This window comes from Cygnus atratus, chromosome 6 (assembly GCF_013377495.2).
Source record: "Cygnus atratus isolate AKBS03 ecotype Queensland, Australia chromosome 6, CAtr_DNAZoo_HiC_assembly, whole genome shotgun sequence".
NCBI lineage: Eukaryota > Metazoa > Chordata > Aves > Anseriformes > Anatidae > Cygnus > Cygnus atratus.
This window is the reverse complement of record NC_066367.1, coordinates 3762343-3788379: the sequence shown is the minus strand read 5'-3', so window position 1 is coordinate 3788379 and position 26037 is coordinate 3762343. Positions and strand designations below refer to the sequence as shown.

Below are 26037 nucleotides of genomic sequence, written 5' to 3'. Positions count from 1 at the left end.
CTTTTGTAATTAACGCTAGTTAAAAGGCTGAGGGCAGCCCTGAGAGAAGTTTGGTGGTACAGCGTGGAAATGCTACATGCTGTGACTTCCTGCAGCGGCTGCTGGTGCTTCTTGTTTCAGGCAGTGCCTGAGATGCGGGAGCCTCTCTCCAAGATAAAAGGCTCAGTCCCTGTCCTGAAGAGTTAACAACCTGACATCATCCATATCAGTAAATATTATTATAAAAGGGTTATGACAACAAGCAAGTATTTTTTTTTCTAAATAAATACATTATTGGAAAAAGGATCTCTGTAACATCAAGTGCATTGTTGCTAAAACCAAAGCAAATGGCAAATGCTAAACTATGATAATTTCAAACCTGTCTTACCTCAGTGCAGAGCTTGAATGGTAGGATCAAGTCTTTGATGTCACACAACGCAGCTGCAGTCTGCCCTAAAGAGGATCCTTTTGAGCAATTATTATTTTATTTGTTACATTGTGTGTTACCAAAAACCCCAGTCATGAGCAAGGCTTCTCTGTGCCAGGCTGTACAAATATGGAACAAAAGGCGTGCTCTTGGAAAGTGCCAGTGAGCTGATGGAGCAGTATTACACTCAGGGCTGGGAGGAACATGAAACCTTGTTCGAGTGAGAAAGCCAGGTGCAGGAGATGTAGTTAAAAGGAGGGTGCGTGTCACTGTTGATGTGTAATTACATTTTCCAGACAGAGCAGAGGGAGAATTGAAAGTGATGTGAGAATCTCTGATACATAGGTAACTTCCAGATCTGCTGGTAGACGTCATCTTCACCATATATGCGCATGAAATGAGATCAGGCATTTTCTTTAATAGCATTTAGAATTTTTTTCATGTGCATTTGTGTTTTGAGAACCAGGATCATAACAGACCTGCAAAATCCTGATTTATAGAAGTGCATACTTCAGCAGTCCCTGTATTTAATGTCCTTTTGCGTTGTACTATTGCATCTTTGTCCATTACCCTTTTCAGGTGAGATGAGGCTATAATGTACTAGAGCCTTTTCTTCAGTTTTTTATTAAATAATCAGTGTACAAAATCACATTAGCTTTTTCAGAGTTTGACAAGTCCCTGCTCAGACCTAAATGTGTCACACACACAGGAGGAGATACAGCAGCACTTTACCTGTGCTCCTGTTTTTTTGCTCATGGATCCCAGCGTTTCATTCAGAATACATACATTCACGCACATGTTATAATCCTCTTTCTGTGAGATTGCATATTGTCATTTTGCATACGTGATAAATGATCTGAGGGATCAACTGGCGTTTTCTCAGATTTGTTTCTCTACCATTTGGCAAATCTTCATAGTTTTCTAAGTTTTAAGGTGGTTAATTTTTACGTGGTTTATGGTGTACCAGTAGGCTCACACAGGTGCAACACTGGGACACTCAGCAATGTGAGGACCGCCCAGGAAATATCATTTATTAGTAATTTAATTGCAGGCTGTCAGTAGGGGGAACTATTGCACCACACTTTTTCTTTATCCTTTAAATAAATATTGATAACTATTTATTTTCCTTTTGGATTAAGTACTTATTTTCTAAGCATCCTTTCATAACTGATATCCATAATGGTAAGAAGACAGGTAGTTCATGCCATCCCAGTAAAATAAAACAGTAACAGGGATCCAGTCCCTCTGATTTTTGCTTGGCCCTCTCCACTGACCTAGAAAAGCAGCTTTATGATGGAGTGGTTGCTATTAAGATAATGATATCTATTCAGGTTTGCTTCAAGAGCCGGTGAAAAAAAGAATCAGGTTAAGTGTCATTCCCCAAAACTAGGGTAATGAGAGGCCGCTCCTCGCCAGAGCTTCAGAGAGATCAGTGTCTGGGAAGAGGGTTCCTCCGTCCTCACCCTGCTCTGTGGCACATGCTGTGGGGAAGGCAGGATGATGGCCAAGATGGGGACAGCTGTGGAGCCAGCCGGGCGGGTGTGAGGCATGGCTGTGGAGGCAGAAGGGTGCAGGGGAGGATATCCTCAGCGAGGGGTGCAGGGAAATCCCCCCAGCATCATCCCCTCAGCGAGGGCTGCAGAGGGCTCTCCTCAGCAAGGGCTGCGGGGGGCTCTCCTCAGTGAGGGGTGCAGGGTTTGCAGGAAAATGAGTGGAGTTGCTCGTTGCATTGCAGTGAGGTGAGGTGAGCTCTGAGGCTGACAGAGTGGTGGGCGTGTAGAGGTTCCCTTTCGGGGCTGTGAGGAGGGCCTGGATGAGAAAAACTGAGGCAGGTGACAGGAGGAGGTTGGAGCTTGTGAGGAACGGGTCCCTGCAGGTAACGGGGAAGAGAAACGGAAGGTACTGTGGAGAAGGTGGCTGAATAAGAGGAGGGGGCAGATGAGTGGTAAGGCTCAGCTAGAGCTTGTTGAACAGTAGCTGTGCTGGAGTAGGATTGTGGAGGAGCTGGCTCGAGCCAGGTGGCAATTATGGCTGTGCTAACCACGAGGAGGGTGTGCAGGAGGCAGGTGCTCCAGGACTGCATGGGACCGGGGGTGGTGGGCGCTTCTGGCTGCCCCTTGGCGGGGGAGACCCACCAGGTACGTGGACAAGGAAGGACAGGCTGACACTGCACTTGTGGAGTGGAGGGTAGAGGTAAAAAGCCTGGGGCAGCCCTGGGGTGGGAGGGAGTTTCTTGAGGGACATCCAGGCACAACAGCACGGTGAGGCTGCAGCCCTGGGGTGGAGGTGGCTAGGAGCATGTGTGGGAACTGGCCAGTGAAAGGTTCAAGCCCTCATTGAGTGTGGTAGGTCAAATTTAATTGTTACTGCAAAATGTTTTGTTCCCCTTGGTCGGTGTTTCAGCACCAGTAAAAGTAAGTAAGTAAGAAGCAAGAGTCTAAATTGTGTGGGCTATTGAAAGGGTAGAAAAAGTCTCAAATAATGGAGAAGTAATTCTGGACACGGTAATCTTCTAATCAAACGTTCACAAAGTTGTTTCTAGGAATACTGAGACAATTTGTTACTTTCATCTATTGGACCAACCTGTAATCAGGATCATAAACTCTTGTGTTTGGCCTCTGGTCATTGTACTCCTTGACTAACCTTTAATTAGAGTGTGTCTTCTATCTTTTACATAAAAAAGACATTTAGCTTGAACATGCTGTACATGTTTTATGTCTTGGATCTGAACTCTTCGTAGTTTTTCTTCTTCTATTCAGAACAAGGACTTCTGGTCTCAGTGAGACTAGTAAACACTGTAATCATGAGAAATTGTCTTGCTGGCAGTGTAGTTCCTCCTCGTCAGCACAGCATAAATCAGAAGTCATGCGTGCAGGTCACATCCCGTACTGTCCTCTGTTTGGAGAAAAAGACAGCAACAGCAATGTTGTCCTGAAGTTGCATGTTCTAACAAGCTGTGCATGAGATCTCTTAGCTCTGTTTGTGTGTAGCTAAAAGAATGATTGTTATGCTTAGAAAAAAGTTTGTTGTTGTTGTTTTGTTTTGTTTTGTTTTTTGTTTGTTTGGTTATCAATTGCTGAAAATCTTTGTTTTCCAGCTTCCAGTAATGAATAAGCCATATGTGCAGATGTATACATCTTTTTGAAGTAAAAGTATATATCTTACCCAAATTCAAAATCATACCAGCTAGAAAAAAAAAAATCAAAATTAACTGGTTATGTAGATAATAGTGACAAGTCAGGAACTATAGAAAATCGAAAATGGCTTCCACTGAGCTGGGAATTTTATGAATTTTAATTTAATATATAAGATTGCTTTAACCCTTCCATCTCCTAAATGATTTCATGCAAGTTTAACTTTTGCTTTTCCTCAATCACTTTAAAGTCAGGTTTCCTTTTTTGGTTTTGAGTTCTGTAGATTTTTAGGAATTCTAGTAGCAGTGTTTTAGTAGACTTTTACATTTAGTGAAGTCTGTGGCATCTCGGGAAGCTTTTTTCTTATTCTGTACAATAGCTTTCTTGTCAATTGGTGATGATCACTTCTGTTTGCACAGAACTTGAGGACTTTGTGATTACTGTTTTCCAAAGTAGAGTGTGAGAAAGGAATACAATATTAACGTGATTTGGGCAATGCTGCGTTTCTGTGTGTATGTTCCTGTGAGATTTAACTTGGAGGGCAAAAAGGAGAATGTCTTGGTGATGCAACTTGATTAGCATGAAAGGCAGTGTTGACAAGAGAAAAGAGAATTTTTCATAGTAAGCTCACTTGGGACTCATGCTGTCAATAGTTACTTAAGTTCTTACTGCCTTCCCTACCTAGGATCAAGATGACTATGCATAATGGTAATTTCTGAGCATACTTACAAATATTTTCATTTTACAGTCTCTTAGGACCTTAGAGGAGTCCTTGAGTTTTATTAAGCTTGCTAGTATATGCTAATTGCAGAAAGCAATTTGGTGCTGAACAGCGACTTCCAAATAAAAAGATCAATAATTTTAGAATTAGTAATGGATCATACTCAGAGAAGATAACTTGGTTAATTAATTTAATAAAGTCCTTTCACAAAGGGAGCAATTAAACCAAAGTTTGATTATTTCTGCTTGATAATATTTGAAATATTCCATATTAAAGTTAGTTTTTAACTCTGATGGTGCCAAAAGAACCTCTTGATTTATACTACTCTCTGAACCTCCTTATCTATTTATTCTTATTTATATAAGAAAACACACATCTTCAGAACTGATGTCAGTTTTCTCCTTGGCTAGGCAATAAGAACAAAAAAAATTGGAAGTGGTTGTACAGTTGACCTTAATTGTATTGTTGGATATCACGAGGAGGATGGCAATCGTGCCCATTATGGGCTCATTGTTTTTCTTCTAGGCTGTCTGAAAGTGGTATTTGCTTTGATCCTTTTATTCATCTCAAGCCTCCTGTAACAAACAGCTGGGGCTCAATTTTTTTATATATATATATTTTTTTTTTCCTGGATCTCAGCTGCTTAGCACACTGTAAGGGCCCCTGCTATGTATGGGAAGGTTAATTGCAAGCTGTCATGTCCCTCACTTAGTGCAATTCCTATGGTGGTGGGGAAGGAGGAGAGAGATGGATGAGTATATAATGATTCTGGATTTATTTTGAAAATCATTATCATTTCTGAATTTTCCAAGTTTTTTTCTAGCTTGTTTCAAAATTTTCAGTATGAATCAATTTTCAGTATGATTGGGTCATACCAGAAATGAAAACAAGCTTATTTTCACTAGGAGGCAATGGAAGCTGTTGGTGGTGCAAGACTCAAAAATGAGAGCTGAAGACTGTATGTGAAAATTTAGCACAGGAAGTTGTTCTGTTGGTGCAACCAAAACTTGCTTTATTCCCTTGTCTTCACAAGGAGAAGGGTGGTTTCTAGAGCTTGCTAACATTGGGGGAAATGTTAGTGAAGGTGAAAGCAGTCTGTAGCCACCAAAGGACATAGGTCAAACCAAAGCTCAATTCTTTCTTCAGCCTGAGGTCCTTCAAACCCGCATCTCACGCCTTCCCCGTAGGTGCTTTGCTGATGATGAGCCTCCTGTGGGGTGGGGAGTGTGTTCTGCTATTTCTCCTGGAGAAACAGATGTGAGGCTCAGGGAGAAAGTGTGCTGATTCACTGTGATCTGGTTATTCAGGCACTCCATCGTCAGAGTCCAAGGGCGTTGTGCTGCGTGCAAAGCAGTTACCACGTCTGGTGTACGTGGAGCAGGAATCAAAGCCTTCCCAGCAAGAGCTGGGGGCCTTTGTGGTTGGGCGAGTTTGTGCTTTCATTCCTGGTCAGGGTGAGGTGGCACAGCGTCAGCTGTGGGAAAAAATACTCATCTGCAATACTGTGAGAAGCCTGTAGTGTCAGGATTACAGGCGTCTGCTGGGAGAGGAGAAAAGAGAGGATGTCTGGACTCCCACAGTATGGAAAGGGAGTCAAACTCCAGTCTTTGAGTCCTGGTAAATGCCCTAAATACCGATCTATGTGCTTATTTGGAAAACGGCACCTGGATGTGAAGGGGAGGGTGATGTCCGGGGCAGGAATTCCTCCCTGTGACTGTTGCATGTCGTGTGCTGTTTGAGCTTGCGCTCTGGGTTAGAGTGCACTGGGGCTCTTGCCAAATTTTGGAGAGTTCTGAATCAGAATGGGGTAAGGGGTAAAATGGGCAGCAAGATGTTGAACAAAGCTGGGCAAGGGTGGCACAGCTTCGATGGCATAACTCAGACGCCCACATAGTCTAGGTGTGTGAAAGACTGGCAGCAGTTCCAAGGACTGCGCTCCTTAGCCTGGCTCCCAGATGCCACCCAGATTTCATCTTAAGTGTGCTTACGATCTTGTCTTGAATCAAAAATGAGGTGCTCTTAAAATACAAGCCACAAATCACTTTTTTTCTAATGTTCTCTGACTCACTTATCGCTTTTATTATTTAATGGTAGGTATTTTTCACATCTCTCAACGTTTTGGACGTGGAATAAAGGGTTGCTCTTTGAACAGATTGCGTCATTGATCCTAAAACCAGCATGGGTGGAAATCCATGATATCAATTTTCCTCTTCTCACCTCTAGTTTATGATCCCCACGATCTGTCTGGTGAGAATCTGAGACTATTAGACTTCCAGTCAGGGTACCCTGAGGGTGAGATGAGGCCATCTAAATCAGTGCTTCTCAAGTGTGTTTTTTGGTAAATCAAATGTCGTCTTAAACATGTTGGAAGAAATCTGAGCATTGCAAAGCTCCTCTGGGTAAAAAAAAAAAAAAGAAAAAAAAAGCATCACAGATGCATTGTGGAGTGCTGCCACAGTACTTTGCCTACATTTTTTGGATGTAAATGAAAAGCTTTTGAATTACCATAATTTTTCCAGTGCTGGTTTCTGTTTAGTTCTTCCCATACCTACAAATGTATGCTTATTTTTCGAAAATCTTACTTTGTGTATAGGTTGTTTTGCAAACCGCTGTGAGGGTTTTATGACCTACTTTGACCCAGAGGCTGAGAAGCGCTGCTCCAGTAGCTGCAGCGGCACAGATAACCTGCACCGCTAGCATTATCTCCCGTCAGAAAGAAACCACTGATTCCTCTGAGAACTGAACAAGAGGTTCTCAGTTCAACTCGTGCTAATATCTTTTGTGGTATATTTTTTCAAACTTTATTGTACAAGCCATCTCTCTCTTTATATATATACACCTATATAAGTATAGATAGTGAAAGCTTCCGCTGCTAAGGAAAGAACTTAAAGCTGTCTTTGAACACAGAGCGGTCAGATCCATGCTGGAAGGTGTGATGCTATTGTAGGCTGTAGCTTGGGACCCAGTTTGCAGCTTGTTTCCTTGAAGCCCTAGAAAAAAGCAGGCAGCAGAAGGTTTTTGCCTAAGCTGTGTGTCACGCTCCCCTTTTGCTGGGAGAGGTGGCACAGCCAGGGGGCACCTCTGATGTAAATCCTCCCATATGTTAGGCATCTTCAAAAGAAAACTGAGCAAAACCATACGGCAACTAGTGCATTTTTTGAGAACTCAGACTTTGCTTATTTGAAGATGGCAAGAATCAGTTCATGTAATGTTTTGCAGATCTGCTGAAAACAAGCGCCTTTACATTACTTGGTCAACTGCTTTTTTTGTTTCTCTTGATCCTGTATAAATCTGGGAATCAGTGGTCTTTGTGACATGTCTGTTAGCATTCAGAGGGGGGAAAAAACTATGAAGGGAATTCCCAAATTCAGCAGACTGTAACTAGGGGACAGTAAAGCATACCACTGTCTGATTTTTTTTTTTTTCCTGTTTCATCGGTCTGAAGAGATACAAGCACTGATAGATTTAATGAGGTTCTCAAACGACAGGAGGTGATGTACTGTTGTGGGAGTTGTGTGGTGACTCGGAGGTGGTCACATTTGAATAGTGTGAGTGCTTTTGTTTTCAAGCAATGAAGCTTCGTTGCCTGAGTTCACCAAGGTAGAAAAAAATGCTGGCTGGAAAAAGCACTTCATGCGACCCAGGAGCAAAGTCCAGAGTCGAACTGTAGAAGTCCACTTGGTTCAGGTTTGTGTGTCGTGGTACCTGCCAGATCACAGCAGTCTCTCCTCAGTACAGTAACATGTTTTATTTGTTCTGGTATCTGCTTCAGCATTTTGGTATTGTCATCCAAGAGACTTTTCTAACTATGGTTCATTTTTTATCATTTTAAGTTTTTGTCTGTCTTAGTCTCTAATAGCTCCACTTGCTTGACCTGGAGAAAAACATGATGACCACACATATGCTTTAGGGTGGGTGAGTTTGTGCAAGATTATGCAAAATAGGAGTATCAAATTAATATATAATGAGCCTTATTACAATAAAAATTCCCCCTTGCAATTGTTCATTCCCTCTCAGCCCATAGCCAGGGTTAGGACTGTTACTACTGTGATTGTGTGTGTAGCAATGATGCTTAGAGGCTTTGACTTAATCTTGCTGAACATTGTATGCACCTCTCACCCAAAGTGCTTATTATTTGGAGGTAAGCAGGCGTGCTGTTGGTGAGCACTAGAAATGTAGAAGGAGGAATAAAGGATGACAGCGGAACCATGATCAGCATTTGAAACAGTAGTCACATTGCTCAGCTGCTTCTCCAGCTCAGTGTGTGTGTGGCAAAGCTCAGAAGAGCAACAAGTTTTGCTTTCTGTGCCTCTGTTTCCCCATCTGTAACACACAAGTAGTTACGTCCATCTTGCAAGTGCATTGTCCTGCTTGTAAAGTACTTGTTGTTTTCAGATGAGAATGCTATTGTGATGGCACGGGCATTGCTTTTGTTAATAGGGGGACTATGGTATAAATAGAATTATTTTTAATTATGATTATTGTATCTAACTTTTTTCAAGTAGGTGGTGTTATTAAAATCATCATGATTTACATAACTATGGGCATCAGATACAGTACTGGTCACTTTAAAGATCACCTCAGTCTTACCTGTCATCTTTTGTTCTTTCCATCTTCATTTTGTTGTTTCCCTGTTACTTTGGTTTTTTTTTGGCTGTGCAGCTAAATATGAGAGTCCTGTGACAACCAGTATTTCTGTTGACATTCATGTGTAGGGATGTGATACTTAGCAAACCAAGGAAATACTGGTGAGATCACTCCAGCCAGTTACTGTTAGGTGTAATGTGGGAGGGTTTAATACTAGAAATGTTCACATTAGTTGTTTACAGGCATATAGGTATCTAGGAGAAAACCTTACAGATTTTTTACTTGCTGTTGTTTTTGTGTTCACACTGTAGTTTCTACTCTGTGATTCTGTGTCACATGGATTTCAAGCCTTAAAAAGCTAAAACATACAAAAAATACAGATTAAAATCCTTCTAAGACTAGTGTTGAAGTAAGATCTTTTCTTGTCCCTAACCTTCTTAATCTCTTTTGTGAAATTTTAACAATTCAGTTTTTCCTGCTTCCTCACTGTTGCCCTTGCCTATATATAAAATATCTCTGGAACATATATTTAAAACAGGAGTTCACTCATGAACAGACACCTACGTACACTCATCAAATGGAATTAAATACTTTCATGACAAAACAGGGTGTATCATAAATCTGTTGGATATATCATTTTAATTGAGCAAGAGTTGCTTGTAGAAACACTGGTCAAATTGTACGTGTGTTTTTTTTTGTTTTGTTTTAATAAGGGAAGAGATGATGCAAGTGCAAATTGTTGTCATGCTGAAATACTGTAGGTGTAGTTTCAGTAGACGAATAATACAATCAGGGCTAATATCTCTGATATTTCATCCTGCTTCTTATTTGAAGGTAGTAAAATACCATTTCAGAGTACATGCTAAAACTCGCCACTGTACTGCTTAAGTGTAACAACTATCCTATGAATGCTTAATGTAGGGGAAATATTCAGAAAAACAAAAGCTTATTGTTTCAGGCTTCATCAGACTACACTTTCTCACTCACCTAGAAATGGTGCCATAGTTACACTCTAGACTTTTGTCGAAGTTACAGAAAACTTGTCAGGATTTTGAGGTTTGCCATGTGTTTAAACAGTTCCTCTCCTAGGTCCCTGGCTTTGAGACATCCTGAACTCCATTACCTAGCTTTATGTTGTTCCCCAGCAAGAATTGATCTAGCCTGATAACACTGGCAAAGGAACACTTCACTTTTCTTTCTGTACTGCTCTTGAGTGTATGTGCCTTTTTATGAGAAGGCAGTCCTGTTTGAAGTAGAATCACTTCTTACAAATCCGCGCAGTGAAATAATGTCACAAATCCGCTGGTATGTCCAAATGAGAGTAGTAGTTAGCCATCTACTATAGGCACGTGTCCTGTGTGTGTACAGAGCTTTTCAGTAGGGAATTCAAAATTAGGAAAACCAAGATATACAGTACTGTATTTATAATTCTAGGTGATGTTAAGCTCTCTGTTGTGGAAGGGGAAGTGCTGGATTTACTAAATATGTTATGCGAAGCCTGCTAATCTCATTTCTTTTCAATCATCACAACAATAAATGCACTGTGCTATCTGTATAATGGATTTAGGCAGCAATCCACATTGTAAGCTTATTTCCCCTGGGTATATTTGGTGTATTTTTCAAAGTCAATTTAGAAATTGCATGGATCGATTATAAAAGGAGTGCAGCACTTTCCATTCAATTTTGTCTTACAGATTCCTCTCGCAGACCGAATTACCTCGGGCACAGTACTTGGAGACTGTGGTGAAACGGTAGAGCACAGCTCAACAGGAAAGGTGGTGTTAAGACATCATGGCTTTGGTATTTGATGCTCTGGGCAAAGACTTGCAAGACCAGGAAAAGAAAATTACCTGTAAGTAATACCTGCACTTAGTCACCAAGTCTGTAGAGGCAGATATCACTGCTTCCACTTCTGTGCTCACAGGTAATTGGGCAAGGCAATGAATACAGCTAGATTTAGTCACAGGTTTTTAGTTGCAGCTGGACCTTTGAAGGGCTGAACCTCTGATTTTTCTTGCCATTACACAAAATCAGTTGAAGATAATGAGTTGGGTATAAACAAATTTACTAATTTTATATATCCCCAAACAGAGCTGATTAAAATGTTTAGCGCAAATCTGCAAGGACCAAGTCTACTCAAGATGCTGAGCTCTGCAAAGGGAAACTGAATGTCTGTGGCAACTGGTGTGCTCCCTCCCAGACCTAGCTGTGCCTCTGCGGTGTGACCTCTCTGCTGAGCAGTCAGCATGACTTCTAGCCACAAACAAGATCTTGTGCTTTGTGTTGGAACTGGTGCACTGTGCCCAGAGGCTCGTGTCATGGCAGCGCAGCTGTTTGGTCACATCTCACCCAAAATCTTGGACAGCAGTTTGCTAAACCCTGTGAATGCTTGTGTTACTGCTACCCAGCTCAGCATTGGCTCAGCTTCTCCCCTCCTGCCCACCCTTCTTCCTTCCCCAGCTAAACAGCTGTGAGGTTTTGAATCCAAAAACTTCAGAGCTAGAGACAGTCCTGCCAGACTTCCCATCTCTTGATGCTGTGCCATCTGAAAGGACAAGTCCCTCGCTGCTCAGGACTGAGAGAGAAAAGTCCTCTGAAAAGCTGGCCTGAGCTAACCTGTCCCCAAACCCGTCTCCCAGCATTAAATGCTTACCTGGATGTCCCTGCCCAGATGCTGTTTCATGCTTTTCCATTTGCAATTGCTATTCCCTGCTGCCCAGTGCCTGCATCTCACTTGATGCCCTGCTGGGGAACACGTGCTTTCTTTCTTGTCTACCAGTTTCACAAGTGCCTGTTCCTGAAGGCCAGCACAGTGGTGCCATTCAGGTACCCTCCTCTGCCTTAAATGACTACAGTTTGTGGACAATTTGTATTTCAGTGTCAGGATTCCTAATATATTTTGCACACCTCTTTTGCCATGACCTTAGTATTTAGTTTGGGACTTACTCCATACTAAAAACCAGAAGGACTTTTTGTTGTCCTCTTCCAGGAAAAGGTGATTTAATAACAGGCTTTCCATTCATCAGTAACTCTTCTTGTGATAGCTGTTGCTGTGGAAATGCTATTATGATATAACAGAAGGGCAGAAAAATAGGTTTGCAGTCCAGAGATGGCTGTTCTGCTGTTATTTTTAGAAGACTTGTTCTTATTTTAATTAGGCTCCTTGTTCAATTATAGAAGACAGGGTTTTACTGTGATCTGTGATATAACTTAGAATAAGAAATGGCCTTGCTCGGTAAGCAAGAGGAAGAATTCAGGTGCTCAGCCTACCATGTGTTGTAATATGCTAAAGGCAAGAAATTGGTTCCCTTACTGTGCTCTAAACTACTGTTAGTTTCCTGCAAAGAGACTTAAATGCAAACAAACTCACCAGTACATGAAACCAAGGGTAAAGCTTGAAGTATCACCTGCATTTTCTAATAATTATAAGATAATAATTATGAGATTGTAATTTAAAGAAACTGGGCGTGATCAGTTCATCTTTTAAAAGACTATAATACAAGTTTTCAGCTGACCAAGAGGGAAGGACCCTGTAGAAAAGCTTGGTTTGTTCATGGGTGTACATACTAGGTGTTTCTGCTAAAATTGACCTCCAGCTTTCTGCTGTCTAAATTCCTGCACGGCTCTAGAAGAAGCTGCACACGTAGAGCCAGAGCTAATGGATTTTACAATTAAGAAACTCTTTTGCTGACTTACAGTACTCTAACTCTTGAACAAGATGCATTGCATCTCACTCAGTTAATGCTATAGGTCTTTCTGTCCAACAGTTGGATAAACGCAGACTTGGTAAGGGTTGTTACCTGGTTTTCGTAGCACCTTGCATGTTTGACAGGCAATGCAGGCTGTGGACTTTAGGATGTTTTAGAAATTTGCCTCTTTGGTGCCTGGACTGATTTTGAACCTCGGATAAACAGGGTTTTCTTTGTGTTCAGGCAGTGTAAAGATTCACTGTTTGGTCCACTAGCAGGCTTGTGTGTTTAGTGAAAAATGTTAAGTTCGTCAGTTTTATGAGGATACGTATTTTTAAGTCATTTTTCAGAATCAAGAAAAATTATGGGGGAAATTTATGTAATTGCAGCAACCACGTTAGAGGATGGACTGACTCATGAGTGATCAAATTGTGGATGTGTGTGATGAAGCGTAATTCAGATAGAGTTGTAATCCAGGCTTAGGTGATCCTGTTGGGACCAAAATGATGTGATTTCTCCTCATAAATGAGAGGTTGACATGGAGTCCCTTTTTAAGGAGCAGGTAGCACCAGAGGATCCTGCAAGTGTGAAGTGCATGCTCCTTCAGCTCATGACAAGTAATGCCTCTTCAATGATACACTGGGGCATTATTTTATGTAACTTGCCATCAGATGACATAAATTCCCTGACAACTTTTAATGACACTGAAGCAGGCATTCTTGGAACAGGTCGTAGTACTGGAGCCAAGTAGTTAATCAGGTGTAACATGAAGCTTTGAAATGATTTACTGCCTGCTGGTAGCTTGTACTGGGACTGTATTGTCCTTCTGTATGTACTGTATAATACTTTTAAGCTGTTCTTAGACAGGGCCCTATTGTAAACAAGCTGTCTGGTTTAACTGGGATATCCTGTAAAAATATGTTAATAAAAATTGAAATCACTGTAAAGGATCCTATTCCTACTATTTCTTTTTCCTGACCTATTCCCACCAGGAAAGAACAGCACATGCTCTTAACTCTTGTGGTGCTGATGCCTGTTAGATTTGTAACACTTGGTTCAAAATGGGTCAGTTGTGTGCGTGGTTTACACAACGCAGAAATTAACACTGAAGTAGAGCTTATTTTCAAGGTGTCAAATAATTTTATTAGTGCTTCTTTTATTGCATGTCCCTTCATCTAGTCTCAGCTTAGCCAGGTCTCTGGAGTGACTTAGGAAGTCGTACTTTAAGTAAAAGGAGTTTAAGAAATTAGCTAATTTATGTTTGGTATTAGATTATCGTGGCAGGGTCTTGTAGCCTGGAGCTAATTAGATATAACAGCAAGGCCTCACAGGGGGTCCAATTTTTGGAAAGAGATTGTGAAAAATGTCACCAGATGTCATTTGCAGAGGGCAACTTCTACTGGATTTTCTATCTGGAGATAGATGCAAAAAATACATGTTCTTGCAAAATTAAGTGTCGTTCCTTTGAACAGAGAGATATGCTCTGGTGGTTTTAGACGTGTGGAATTTCTTGATGATGAAGGTGCTTAAAGGTGGACACTCTGAGTCTTCTCCCAGAAATCACTGAACGTCATAGGCAGGGTGAGATGTTCAGGAGACCCTCAGAGGAGGAAGTGACCTGCAGGAAGGGCTGTTGTTTTCCTAACCTGCCTATCCTTCCCCGAGCAATGATGTCTCTGCTAGAGGGACTTGTGATATCCTCCCTTTTCTTAACTAATATGCAATTTTGAATGTGCAGAAGGCTCAAAATCTTATTAAGCAAGGGTGTGGTTTATCCCTATAGAAGGATGTGGTATGTGGGGTTGTGTGGTGCTTTGGGGAGGGCGCTGTGCGTGTGTGCAGCTGTTAGAGGCCATTAAAAAGTGACCTGAGCCCCTACGAGCAAGCTTGGGATTAACTGTAAATGGATACAGGGATCTCCATGGTTTTCATATCAAGTACCAATGTCAGATTTCTGCATGGCAGGTTTACTTTTGGGTCTTCTGGTTACAGTACGCTTTCATGTACTTTTAAAAATGGACTTCACAGCAAGTCATCAGCTATTGATACAATTTAATAACTGAAGAGTTAATCCTTAAATTGGAATGAGAAGAAGAAATGTATTTCCAGCATAGCAGTCAATTTAAAACTTATGTTAAGAAATAAAAACAAGCAAACAAAACCTGACAACTGATTTTATAACACAAAAGACGATCTGAAAAGTTACTTTTCTTGCTTGGTTTTTAAATTTATAGATCTATTCATCTTTGTTCTGGAAAATATTTGTCACTGAATGCTGCAGGACATACTGTAGCGATTGTGCTCCTTAAAGGCTCAGTAGAGTCTAGAAAAAGTTTCAGTGGTGGTGAAGAGAAAAAGATGGTGGGGGCTAGTTTAGGTTTAGAAAAAAGCCTGCAAACAAACCTCTCACAGTGCAGACACTGGTTCCCTACTTGCTGCATCTTTTTATTTCTTCCTTGATCTGATTCATTCAGAGTTGCTGTGATAAACTCTAAATAGTAGATATCCTGGTTGTTTTCTATGCATCTGTAGTGAAGGTGAAATGGCTTGATCAAGGCAGCAGAGTTGTGCATCTGTGGCAACGTGCTCTCCAGATAAACAAGACATGCTTTTGGGCAAAGCGGTTAACTTATTAGTTATTTCTCTGTAAAACACTGTAGCTAGCTGAAGCTGGTCTTCTCATTTTAAGATGGCAGTGGAGGTACAGCAGGGATATTTGCCTCAGCCAGCAGCTTGAGACAGAAGTCATGTTTGTGTGAAAGCAGAGACCCAGTGCTGATGTTGACGATGCATGTTTGTGCTGCTGAGGCGAAAGCTCTGTGCAGCACCTCTCTGCAAGGACGAAATAGCAGGTGAGTTGTTTGTCTTGCTGTGAGACAGATTTCTGGTGGTGAAGACAGTTGTGGAAAGGACAGGATTTCTAACCAGAGTGGTTAAATCCTCACAGGCAACAGCTTGGCCTGACCCCTGTGATCCCAAAGGAGCGGTTCCAGGTGCTGGTGTTCAGCACATCTCCCATGCACATGTCTTTGTGAACAGCTGTCTGACTCCAGCAGGTCATGGGTGTTCTCAAGAACTTTGGGTAAGTCCACAGTGTGCTTCGTTAGGGAGGAATGAATGATTTTGAGGTGGGAGAGAGCTAGAAGCAATTTCAGACTGCCTGAAAATGGCAGCAATTGGCTACCAGTTGGGACTGACCCTATGAATTGCACATATTTGCAGTCATCTGGTCACTGCTACTTGACGGAAAGTAGCTAAAAAGATTCAGGAGGTGGAGAACCACATCCTTATGTTCATAGAAATGTTTCATTTTTAAAAGGCCCGATTCTGTTACTAGTTTTGTTTCCTATGACTAGAGCCAGTCCCAGTGGCTGTAGAAGCAGCTGTGCAGGAAAGGCATCACTGCTTTTCTGTTTGGGGGGGGGGAGAGGAAAGTAGGTTTGGTAAGTTAGCATATACCTTTTTTGTCATTTGTTTGTGTCATTTTGTTGTTGTTGCTGGTTTTGTTGTTGCTGGTTTTGTTACCTGTTAGTTTGATGAATTTTTACCACGACTGTCTTCATAGTAACAAGAGCTAAGGCAATCATGCAACATCGCATGTAAATGAAAATCAATGAGTGTTGGGGGGAAATATAGACAAATTGCTGGGTTTTAGTAAATGAAACTGTTGCCTCCCCCAGCACACTTCTTTTTATTTCTCCTGTCTGCACTAGTTTGTAGGTGTGTTGCACAACCTATTTTCAACAAGCTACAGCTGTATGCTTTCTCATTCATATAAAAAGGCGATGAACTGTGGCCTCCAGAATACTGATTATTCACTCAAATGCGATAGTCATGGTAGTCATTTCTTGCAAAACATTCTGCCCTAACTTGTCTCTAAATTTTTCATTGACGTAGCTCAAATTCATCATTCATTTTCCTCCTTAAGCAAATGAGACTCAGGAGGGAGGCATGGCAGAAGGTTAAAGCCTATTGTATAATTTGGTATTTAAGCGGCATGCCTTTTGCATACAGTAAAAGCATCAGGGATTAATGAAAGCATTTTAATGGATTTCTATATTCACGAATCATAGCAGAACCATGAGATCACTAGAAATAGCCTGATACCAGATTTCAGACTGTGTACTGGTACTCTGTATTACCAAGTGTAGTTTTTCTATGCATGTGAAAAATTACCTCGTCAACGTGAAAGAAAACGGAAGAAATCAATTAAAGATGAATGGTGGTGGTATTTTCCTGTTACATTTGTATAAGATACATGATAAGGCTATTCAAAATCATTTTGACAAATAGAGAATTAATCTCATAAATTTTAATCATAAAACCAATCCTTTGCTTTCTGAACCAACGTCTTTTATCCTTTTGCTGAAAAACTGAATCTGCTTTGGAGGGTCATTTTACAATGTGCATGAGGTACTTGCTCACTGGATTTGCATTTGTTCCCAGTTTAATATCAGTGATAAAAGAAGCAGTGCTTTCCTATAAATACATTAAAAACAAACAAAAAAAGGGAAGATAATTATCTGTTTATCCAAAATTAAGGTAAGAAGACAAGTTAAACCTGCCTGTGACATGTAGGAAATGCTGTGGCCTGTGGAACAATTAGTCTGTGTAACTCCTAGAAACCAGACTGTTTAGTACATTGAAATTGTGTTTTAAAATAATCACTGGAAGTATTCAGCAGAGGACAGCCTTGCCTGTGAGCAGCTTTTGGTGCCTCTGGATTTTGTGGCTGGCAGAGCAGAGCTCAGTCTGCAGCCAGAACTTGGATGTGATTCAGTAAAGCAATTTAGAATATCCTGGATCTGAAGTAAGGTAATACCTCCATTCATTCTTTTAGCAACCTTAACATATTGACCTGGTCTGTGACCCCACCCTCCAGATTTCTTTCAGGAGAGGTTGTAGGAAGCTGCTTCTACCATTGATCTTGAGGAGTACAGAAACAATATGATAGGTGGATAAAGTTCTTGTATCCTATATCTTATATACCTTACCTGTATCTTATCCACTTGGACCTTCACAGCATGATAGTAAACCTCCTGTGGTCTGAGTTACCCTAATTTTGCCTCCAAGTTAGCAATGCCTAAACCTTGTAAGTCTGTGATTCCTGTAACTTCCCTGCCACAAGTTCACTACAGCGTTTTGAGGACAGCACTATTTGCTAATTCAGAACATATGACTAGAAAGCTATTACTCAATATTGCTAACAAATATGAATTCATAGATGAAATGTCACTGTATGGGTCATTGCTGTCCACAAAGAAAATAGAACCCAGTGGTTATAGCTCATAGCTCACCCTCTTCCTCCCCTCCCCTCCCCTTTACCCAAAATTCTTCCTTTCCAATGATCTCCCTTTACTTCATTCTGGCATTGGCAATGGGCCTTAATCCATCTGAGTTTCATACTGTTCGGTGAGGGTCGTCTATATGGCTGGAGAGAGTCTTAAGGAGTATTTAATACAGACGGAAATCAGACGTGGTGCTCTATCCAAGAGACAATAGCCCTGTTCAGAAGGAGTTTTAAAGTCATTAAAAAATGAGGAAAGTGACTTCAAAATAGCAGAATGAACTGACATGTCCAAACTCTGTTAAAAATTGAACAAGCTGGGCAGAAACTCTTTTTCTTGTAAAGTTGTAATTGTTTCCTATAGAGGCCATATGGAGCTTGACAAGAATGGCTGAGATGACCGTAATGGTTTTAGACATGAGCTATCCTTAACCAATCATTAAATTGCTTAATGGCTTTTTTCCCCTTCCACAATCAAGATAAAGAAGCTCCAGGGAAGCACACACAGTGGATGACACCAATAACGTGTTCCTTGGAGATGTTAAGTTTACCCATCTGAGCAGCGACATCAAAAAGGTCTAACGATGTTCTGGAGAAAATGGCATGCATTTATGCAGAGCTTGGTTGATGGCTTACAATTCTTTGTAAAGTGTCATGAGACTTGTAAAAGGTGCATGGCTTGCAAAAATTAAGACCTACAGAACATGAGATTTAATGCACAGTACTAGCTCAATTTGACTGTTTTAGGGCCTAAGGGAGAATTGTCATCTAATTACTACTATGTGTAATGTTTTCAATTTTCCTGATTTAGTTTCAAAGCATAGAAGTACTATTTTCCCCTCTCTTGATTGCTCAAGACATTTTGATTGTTAAAATGTATTTTGTATAATTTCTTAACTTAGCCTGGCAATCCCCACTTTGAGTGTCTGTTTTAATTATACTGAAGCAAGCTATGATTTCTCTGGCCTAGAATTTCCAAGAATGGATGCCAGTAGCAATGTGTTTGGCTAATGCTTCATGCTAGACCTGCCAAAGCAGAAATTCCCCAGGCTATTTGCTTCTGAGTTTTTTTTTTTTTTTTTTTTCTTGGAGGGGGGGGTCAGACCTTAAAACAAGGAGCACACGATCCAGTGTTCGTTTTGATTGACTTCGAGTGGCTGACTCATTTATGTGTCCCTTCCTCTCTGCAAAAATAGTGCACAGAGGTTCCATAATGATGAAAAAAAACGCTTGCTTTAGCAATGTGAAAAGAAGGGATCAGGATAAGCCTGGCAGAAAGATGTTATGGTGGTGAATAGTAAGCCTTGCAGCTAATGTTTATAGCTGCGTAGAGGATGTTTTCTTGTAATCTCATATTCTTGTCTTTATAGTTACATTATAATGAGTAACTTATTTTGTTTGCTCAGGAGATGTCTGTGTTTGGCATCCCGTGGAGCTGGAATATGTAATACTTTCTTCTTTCAGAAGAGTATACTGGAAAAAGAGAATATCACGTATTCTAGCTGTGTAAGAAGACAGTATTTGACCTTGTGCAAATAAAAGGAGTTACCATAGATTACTGTGGTGTTTGAAATCAGCTATAGCTAACTGGTTGGCAAAGAAAGAAAAAAAATCATATGGAGGTGCTGCTCAAGATGTCTTAACACAGGTAATGGGGGACACATGCAGATGGGCAAGATTTCTCTCTTCAAATAAAAAAAAAAGTTTTGTTTTTTCTTTAAAGTAAGTGACAACTGAAACAATGTGAAGTCTAAGATCAGTGTTCAGCGTTACTCGATTTTTTATTTACTGGCAAGACAAGGCTATATGTGTGCATGGTCTCCCTAGTTAAAATTACGAGCTGCTTGATATTAAACCGGGAGTGATTGTGCCTCACATCACCAGCTCTGAGGGACTGTGTCGGCAGTGAAGACCAGGTCGTGCCTTCAGCTGGCGCAAGCAGCCCTCATTACACCTGGGCGGGCCAGAAGCACAGCAGAACTGCAGGGCTGTGGGACAACCTGGGCTCTGTAGCCACTGCCAAGCTCCCTTCTGCCGTGACCGGAGGCTCCCAGCCACAGATCCAGCTGCTGTAGCTGGTAGGTGTTAGCTGAAGTTGAAAAGGCCAGCTGGCAGCTGGGGGCAGGCTGTTTCTTTTCTCCTTTGTCTTACTTAGCTTGTGTTTCTGTGGGTCCTTTAGGAAAATATCTTTTTAGGAGAGCAGTTTCCTCTGATGTATCATGGTCTTCTGCTAATGAGGATAGTCAAGCTGTGTCCCCTACAGGAAACCTTTGCTATTTAAGTGGTAGGTGACATTCTTGTGTTGGGTATCAGTGCAGTGGTGAATATAATCCTGTGTGAAGCAGTGACGTGATCCTACTGTGTGGATCAGGAAGTTTAACTTAGATTTTTTTCTTAAGCATCGAGACAAAACTATTCTAGAAACTATTGAGGAAGTAGTAATTCAGCTGCAAAGGTGAAGTCCCCCACCGTCTGATACCAATAAAGCTCCAGTCTTAGAGGGTGATTTCCAGAAAACAGATTATTTGCTGAATACAAATTCCACTAAATTTTCCCAAAAATTTGGTTTCAGTGAGAGCTGAAAAGGCTAAGAGGCTGCAGAAGCAGCTGCAACCTTTCCACACTAGTTGGAAAGGATGTAGGGGACTAAATGAATATCACTGGCAAGTAAGAGTGCGCCTACCCTGAGTTAGTTGAACATTGCTTGCAGAGGATGGAACTTTGTTTCAGCAGGCAGATGAACGGGTTAGTTGGTATTTCATCTTTCCTGTGCAACTTTTTTCTTCAAAAACCTGAAAGATAAAACTGCAGTATTACTGAAGAAGTCAATAATACAGAAGCTGAGTGAGCCAGAGCAATAGGAAAGGAGTTTACCCTGGGGGGATGAGCAGGAAGCCCCAGTGCAACATACTGAATATTTCAACAGTGATATGTCCATGATTAATAAATTCATGAGAAGCTGTTATGCAACAGTACATGGAGCAGACAAATGAGTAAGCATTTGAAAACCCTTGTTGCAGTTGTTTAGTAATTACACAGGGCTATTCTAATTTCACAGGAGGTATTTTGATGCATGATCTGAATTGCTATATATGAAAAGTATAAAATCAAAAGGTTTTATAAAAATCTAATGTTAGTAGAAACATTCTCCTGATTAAAAATGCATAGATACCATTTTGTTTTAGATTAAATGTCTTTGTGCTTTTTTTTGTTTGTTTTGTTTTGCAACAATATTGCTGCTGTAGGCTGCTGGAATAATCAAAAGCAAATAAAATAAAGGATAAAATGAGCATATATGAATTTACCCCATAAAAGAGACAAAGGGACTAATTTTTCCAATGCTTTTATGAAGGACTTTGTTTTTAAAACTGATGTGTGATACTTTTTTTTTTTTTTTTCCTCAGTATGGCTTTTAATTTGGAGTCCTTTGCTCTGAACACAAGAACTAGCAAAACCATAGCTAATACTGGCATATCCATTTCTGTTTGTATTTTTACTTCTGGCACAAAGATTCAGTGTTTCTTTTTATCTTTTAGATACAGAACCACCAAGTAAAAGCCTTTTGGAGTGAGAACGTGCGTTTCTGGTTAACATGAAGGTGCCACGGCAATTTTCTTTAGTTGCTCAGTTTGAAAAGACAGTCCAAAACTCAGCTAAGGTGGCTGTGGCAAAATTGCATCAAATCCCAAACATTTGGTTATCTAAAGTCCAGACCTCAAGTTCAGCCAATCCCTTTCAGGGTAAGCTCATTCCTTTCGGCCTGACCAATGCTTAGCAAATAAAACCTAGCTATTCAAAAGATTGAGGACATGATAAACTCAGATATTCACCCATATCACTGTCTGGATGTTTAAACAAGACTGAGTTGTTCATTAACATTGATAGCAATTAAAAGAAACCTTTCCTTTCATCTGAGCTTGATTAAGACCTCATACATCTCAAACTATACTGTCAGGAGGTGAGCAGCTGCAGACTAATAGGCATTGATATCCTAGCCTCTGCCCTGAAAAAGCTGCATTTTCCTTGTAATCTTTGAGACCTTAGCATGGCACCAGTCACCACTGTTTGTATGCAATGTATGGAATTCCTTGCAGTGCTCGTTCATTCCTCCAAGCCTGGGTCTGCAGGAATTTCCCACATGGAGAAAATTATCTGTTCTTTAAACGAGAAAATGTAAATTAATGTCTTTTGTAGTAAAGTCGCTGAATAAGGATCTCCTACAGACTTAGTTCTATATGTAGGCAGAGACAGTTTCTGGAGTCAAGCCATTCATTTTTCTCCTTACAGTCAAAAGCATTCATTATAGCCTACGTCGTTTTACTTAAAGTCTACCAGCTTTGTTTGCAATAAAGTACTCAGCCTTCTGGAGACTTTCTGTCTCTTCTGGTGCGCTCTGTTGATGAAGTTACCAGCCTCAATATTTGCACCATGGCACCTTGGAAAATGTATTTTCTTCCAGATGTGAAGTCCCTGCATCAAATCACAGGAACTTTCTTGACATGAGTGTGCTTTTCAAGAGCTTGAGTAGCATATGTGTCCTCAGTATCTGCTTCGCTGTTGGTTTTTCACGTTGCTTGTTGTCCTGTTTCAACAGTTCTGTGGCCTTGCCAGCATGTTGTTGACTCTGACGGCATGCTTAGTGTGATGCTAAGCCATTAAACAAAATGTTTCCCTGTAAAGTACGGTGCAGTAACTCTCATCATGCATCCTGTAGTAAAAGGTTTTCTGACATTGTCCTTGCTGATGCAACTGATAGATTTGAGGCAATACAGCAAGTAACTTTGGCTAGTTTGGGCTCTTCTTATTCTTTTTGCAGAGGCCTAGGAAGCAAATGAGATGGAGAGGAGGGGCAGACGCCTTTTTTCTTCATCTGCTTCTCAGTATTTCTGAATGTACAGGGGGACCAGGCCTTGTGCTCTACTAAGTTCAAAGGTTGTGACTTCCACTGGCTCCTGGGATGGGTGATGTGCTGAAGGAAAGGTTGCTTTTTTATCTGTTTCTCTCAGGACCCCTCTCTGATCATGGTTTTTTTTTTTTTTTTTTTTTTTTTAAGGCAGAAACAGTAATTCATCCTTTAAGTGGATGCTTCAGAGCTCACAGATGAATTATGCAGATGACACTGCAGATTTCTAGCTATTTTCTCTCTCTGAGTTGTGCTTTCTTGCAGAGACTCATTACAGAAACCATAGGGTTGTGTATGGACCCTTTCTATTTGTATTTTATATTAAAGCACTAAATCAGTTTATTTCATGTGTGCCTTTTTCTGTGTGGAAGCTGTTGGGTAATTTAGTCCAAAGTCAACCGAACATCTTTAGTTACTTCAGAGATAACGCGTCCTACAGATTGTTTCAATTTATATTTGTTCAGGACTGTCTAAAGCAAGTAGCCAGCCAGTTTAGCAAATGTCCGTTCGCAACATCTCTGTTTGTGCACGTGATACGGGACCTTTGGAACCGTTGTGTGCTGCTGGGTAATACCCCTGAAACAGCAAACCTCACAGCTCCTGCACTCTGCAGATCCTTGCAGCTTGGGATGGTGCTTTGGTTTACATCCTGCTCTCCTTATGCCTTTTTTTGCATCATGTTGGAAGTGGGCACAATACCAGGTGCTGGGAATATAGTGATCTTTGTTAGGTAGCTATTCTGGATTTTACAGAGTGTCTTTTTGAATCAGTAGAACTGGGCTGAACCAGGCTTTGAACATCAAAAATGCATTTGATTATAATGTGTACATTTTGTTAGTGTAGAAATGATAATCTATATGTTACACAGAGTAATAATCACAGAGAATAATGAAATTGTGCACAGTGAATGCTGGCAGTATTCATGTAAGTTGTGTTTTGAAAGTCTAGTGCTGATATTTAATGAAGTAAGCCCTTGGATTGAACCAGGTAGTGTAACAGCTTGAGTAAGTGCATTGATGATGAGATAATAGGGCAGTGCATAGGAAAGTTGCATTGATGTTTGCTCCGTTTCTATTTGGATAGAGTTAAAGGTTTGGCTGAGGCACCAGTTACATCACTGTAGCCTCGCTTCTTGCAGTAGAGCTGCAGCTGGCTCACAGTGCCGTAGCCGGGGCTAGATCCAAGGTCCTTGGTTTAAGAAGGCTGCAGATCGCATCTCTTACAAGCACTGCACTCACCTGTGGTGGAAGCAGAAATGTGCCACATACATGTGTTATTAATTTGCTTCTTGTTGGCAAAAAGTTGCACTCCTAAAGAGTTCGCTATGTTGTAATAAAGTTGGAGAACAAAGGAATTGCTATTTCTCTGCACATAACACACACACAATCTCGAGTGAGTAGTTAACAATTGGGGAACATAGGAAGAACTCTGATGCTGGCAACGTCTGTCTGGCATGTGCAGTCACATCCATCACAGCTGGGTTACCTTCTGCAGGCTTTTCTTGCAATTAAGTTGGAAATAAAACTGTCCTTACGTGCCCGAGGTAAGTTGATCACTTTTCTTTAGAAAGCAGGGGAAGTGGAAAGCTCTCAGACTTACAAAAATGATTAGGAGGGAACTTCCAGAAACATTTTGTTTCTGAGCTCTTTAGCCATTTATTTTTCCGTGCTGCTCTTCTCCCCGTTACTTATATGCTTTCTTTGTTGCTACCGTGCTATGAATAGCCAGCAAGGAGTTTGACTGCATTCTTCATCAGCCTGTGCTTTTGTGTGGAGTCAAAAAGGTTTTAATACTTGCAAGGTCAGTTCCCATTTAACCTCTTCTTTAAGAAAATCAGTGAGAGAATTGTATGTTATTAAAGGAAACATGCAAAATAATTTCCTCATATGCAATTACCTGTACACTGTTCAGTATTAGTATTTATAAGGTCTGTGCTAAGATTTCACAGCCTTTTATTAAAGGCCCAGGTCATCCTCTTTTATTCTTCCACTGGCTTTTATTCTTCTGTGCAACCCCTTTTCTACCATGATATTTTGTTGGTTTTATTTGTAAGATTTTGTTAGCCTTCACTTTTTCAAATTCTAGTGGAAATAGCAGACCTGCTTCTAATAATGGAAAAAATAATAGTAAAGCATAACTCCTCATTAGAAATCTTGATAAATGTATTGTAGAAATTCCACATCATTTCCTACTACCACACAGGAATGATCATTCCTATTGTGCAGCAACTTGTTAAGCCTCAGTATGTGATGTGCAGGATCTATTAGTATAATCTGCTTGGTTTTATTCTGAAAAGAAGTTTGCATATACTTACAGTTCGATTCCAGCACCTGTGCTGCATAATTTTTTGTTTGCGACAGTAGTCCTGGTCCAATATCCATGATCCAAGAAAATGTTTTCCTTTTAACCAGAGTCTTGAAGGACAGATGACCATACAAAGCATAAAGCCATATCTTTGCTATGTTCATAGACATGTAAGAGGGAGAATCCCCACAAGCAGATGTTACGTGTGGCTAGAAATCTCAGTGCAGTGCAACTCTGTCATTAAACCAATATCTATTGTGCTTGGGGAACCACAGAAACACATTATAAAATCAAAGAGTTTGTGAAAAGTATATGCAATGGGACAAGAATATCCACAATTATCTTGCTGCAAGTATTTTCAGGCTGTGTTCCACTGTATGCCCAGAGATTGCAGCGCAACTATTTTACCAGTAATGTTTGTCTTCCAGTACACAAAGAAACTCTTCTCCCTAGTGTTACATGGTTTCAAAATGAAAGTTTTCTCCCCTACCACCTAGTCTGAGGACTTCTGAATCTCACACAGCACTGGGTCCTTTCCCTCCCTAAATTATGGTTTTTATTATTTGCTTCAGAGGCTGTTTGTGAAGGGATGCATTCAACTATGTCTCCAAAAAGTTTTTTTTTTTTTTTTTTCCAGCAGGAGGAAAGATTTGTTCTGGAAAAACGGGACTTTCTCCTATTCCCCAACATCAACAGTACAATCCTTTGGGTGTGGGGAGAAAGGATTATTTAGGAAGTCTGAAATGGCACACTTTGCTTCTGGTCAAACTCCTCCTTAAGCTCTTGAAATACATTCCAAGTTTGCAGAATTATGGGGGTGGCAGAAGATCTTCATCTTTCTTTTGTGGTTTCGACTTTCTCTTTTCCGCGTTTTTCTGAATTGTAATAGATGTACTTACTCTTAAACTGAAAAGCAGAGCCATTTGGGCAGTTTGACACTGAGGAATGTGTTTTCAAAGGAAACCACTGGGGACATGAAACTTTGAATGTATTGCTCTTTTAATTT

At 40.7% G+C, this 26037-nt stretch overlaps 1 protein-coding gene across 2 annotated transcripts in view; it reads left to right on the top strand.

Annotated features, from left to right (window-relative positions):
- The first annotated feature begins 5797 nt into the window (after positions 1-5797).
- MYO1B (myosin IB) overlaps positions 5798-26037 on the top strand; it is a 130222-nt gene continuing 109982 nt past the window's right edge. The window contains exons 1-2 of one of the 2 annotated variants that reach the window (XM_035572352.2): positions 5798-5878; positions 10543-10700. In XM_035572352.2, the coding sequence (XP_035428245.1) occupies positions 10656-10700 (45 nt within the window). In that variant the 5' untranslated portion in view covers positions 5798-5878; positions 10543-10655. Of the gene's footprint in view, positions 5879-7821; positions 7949-10542; positions 10701-26037 lie in introns of those variants that run through there. The other variant, XM_035572392.2, reaches the window with a different exon arrangement.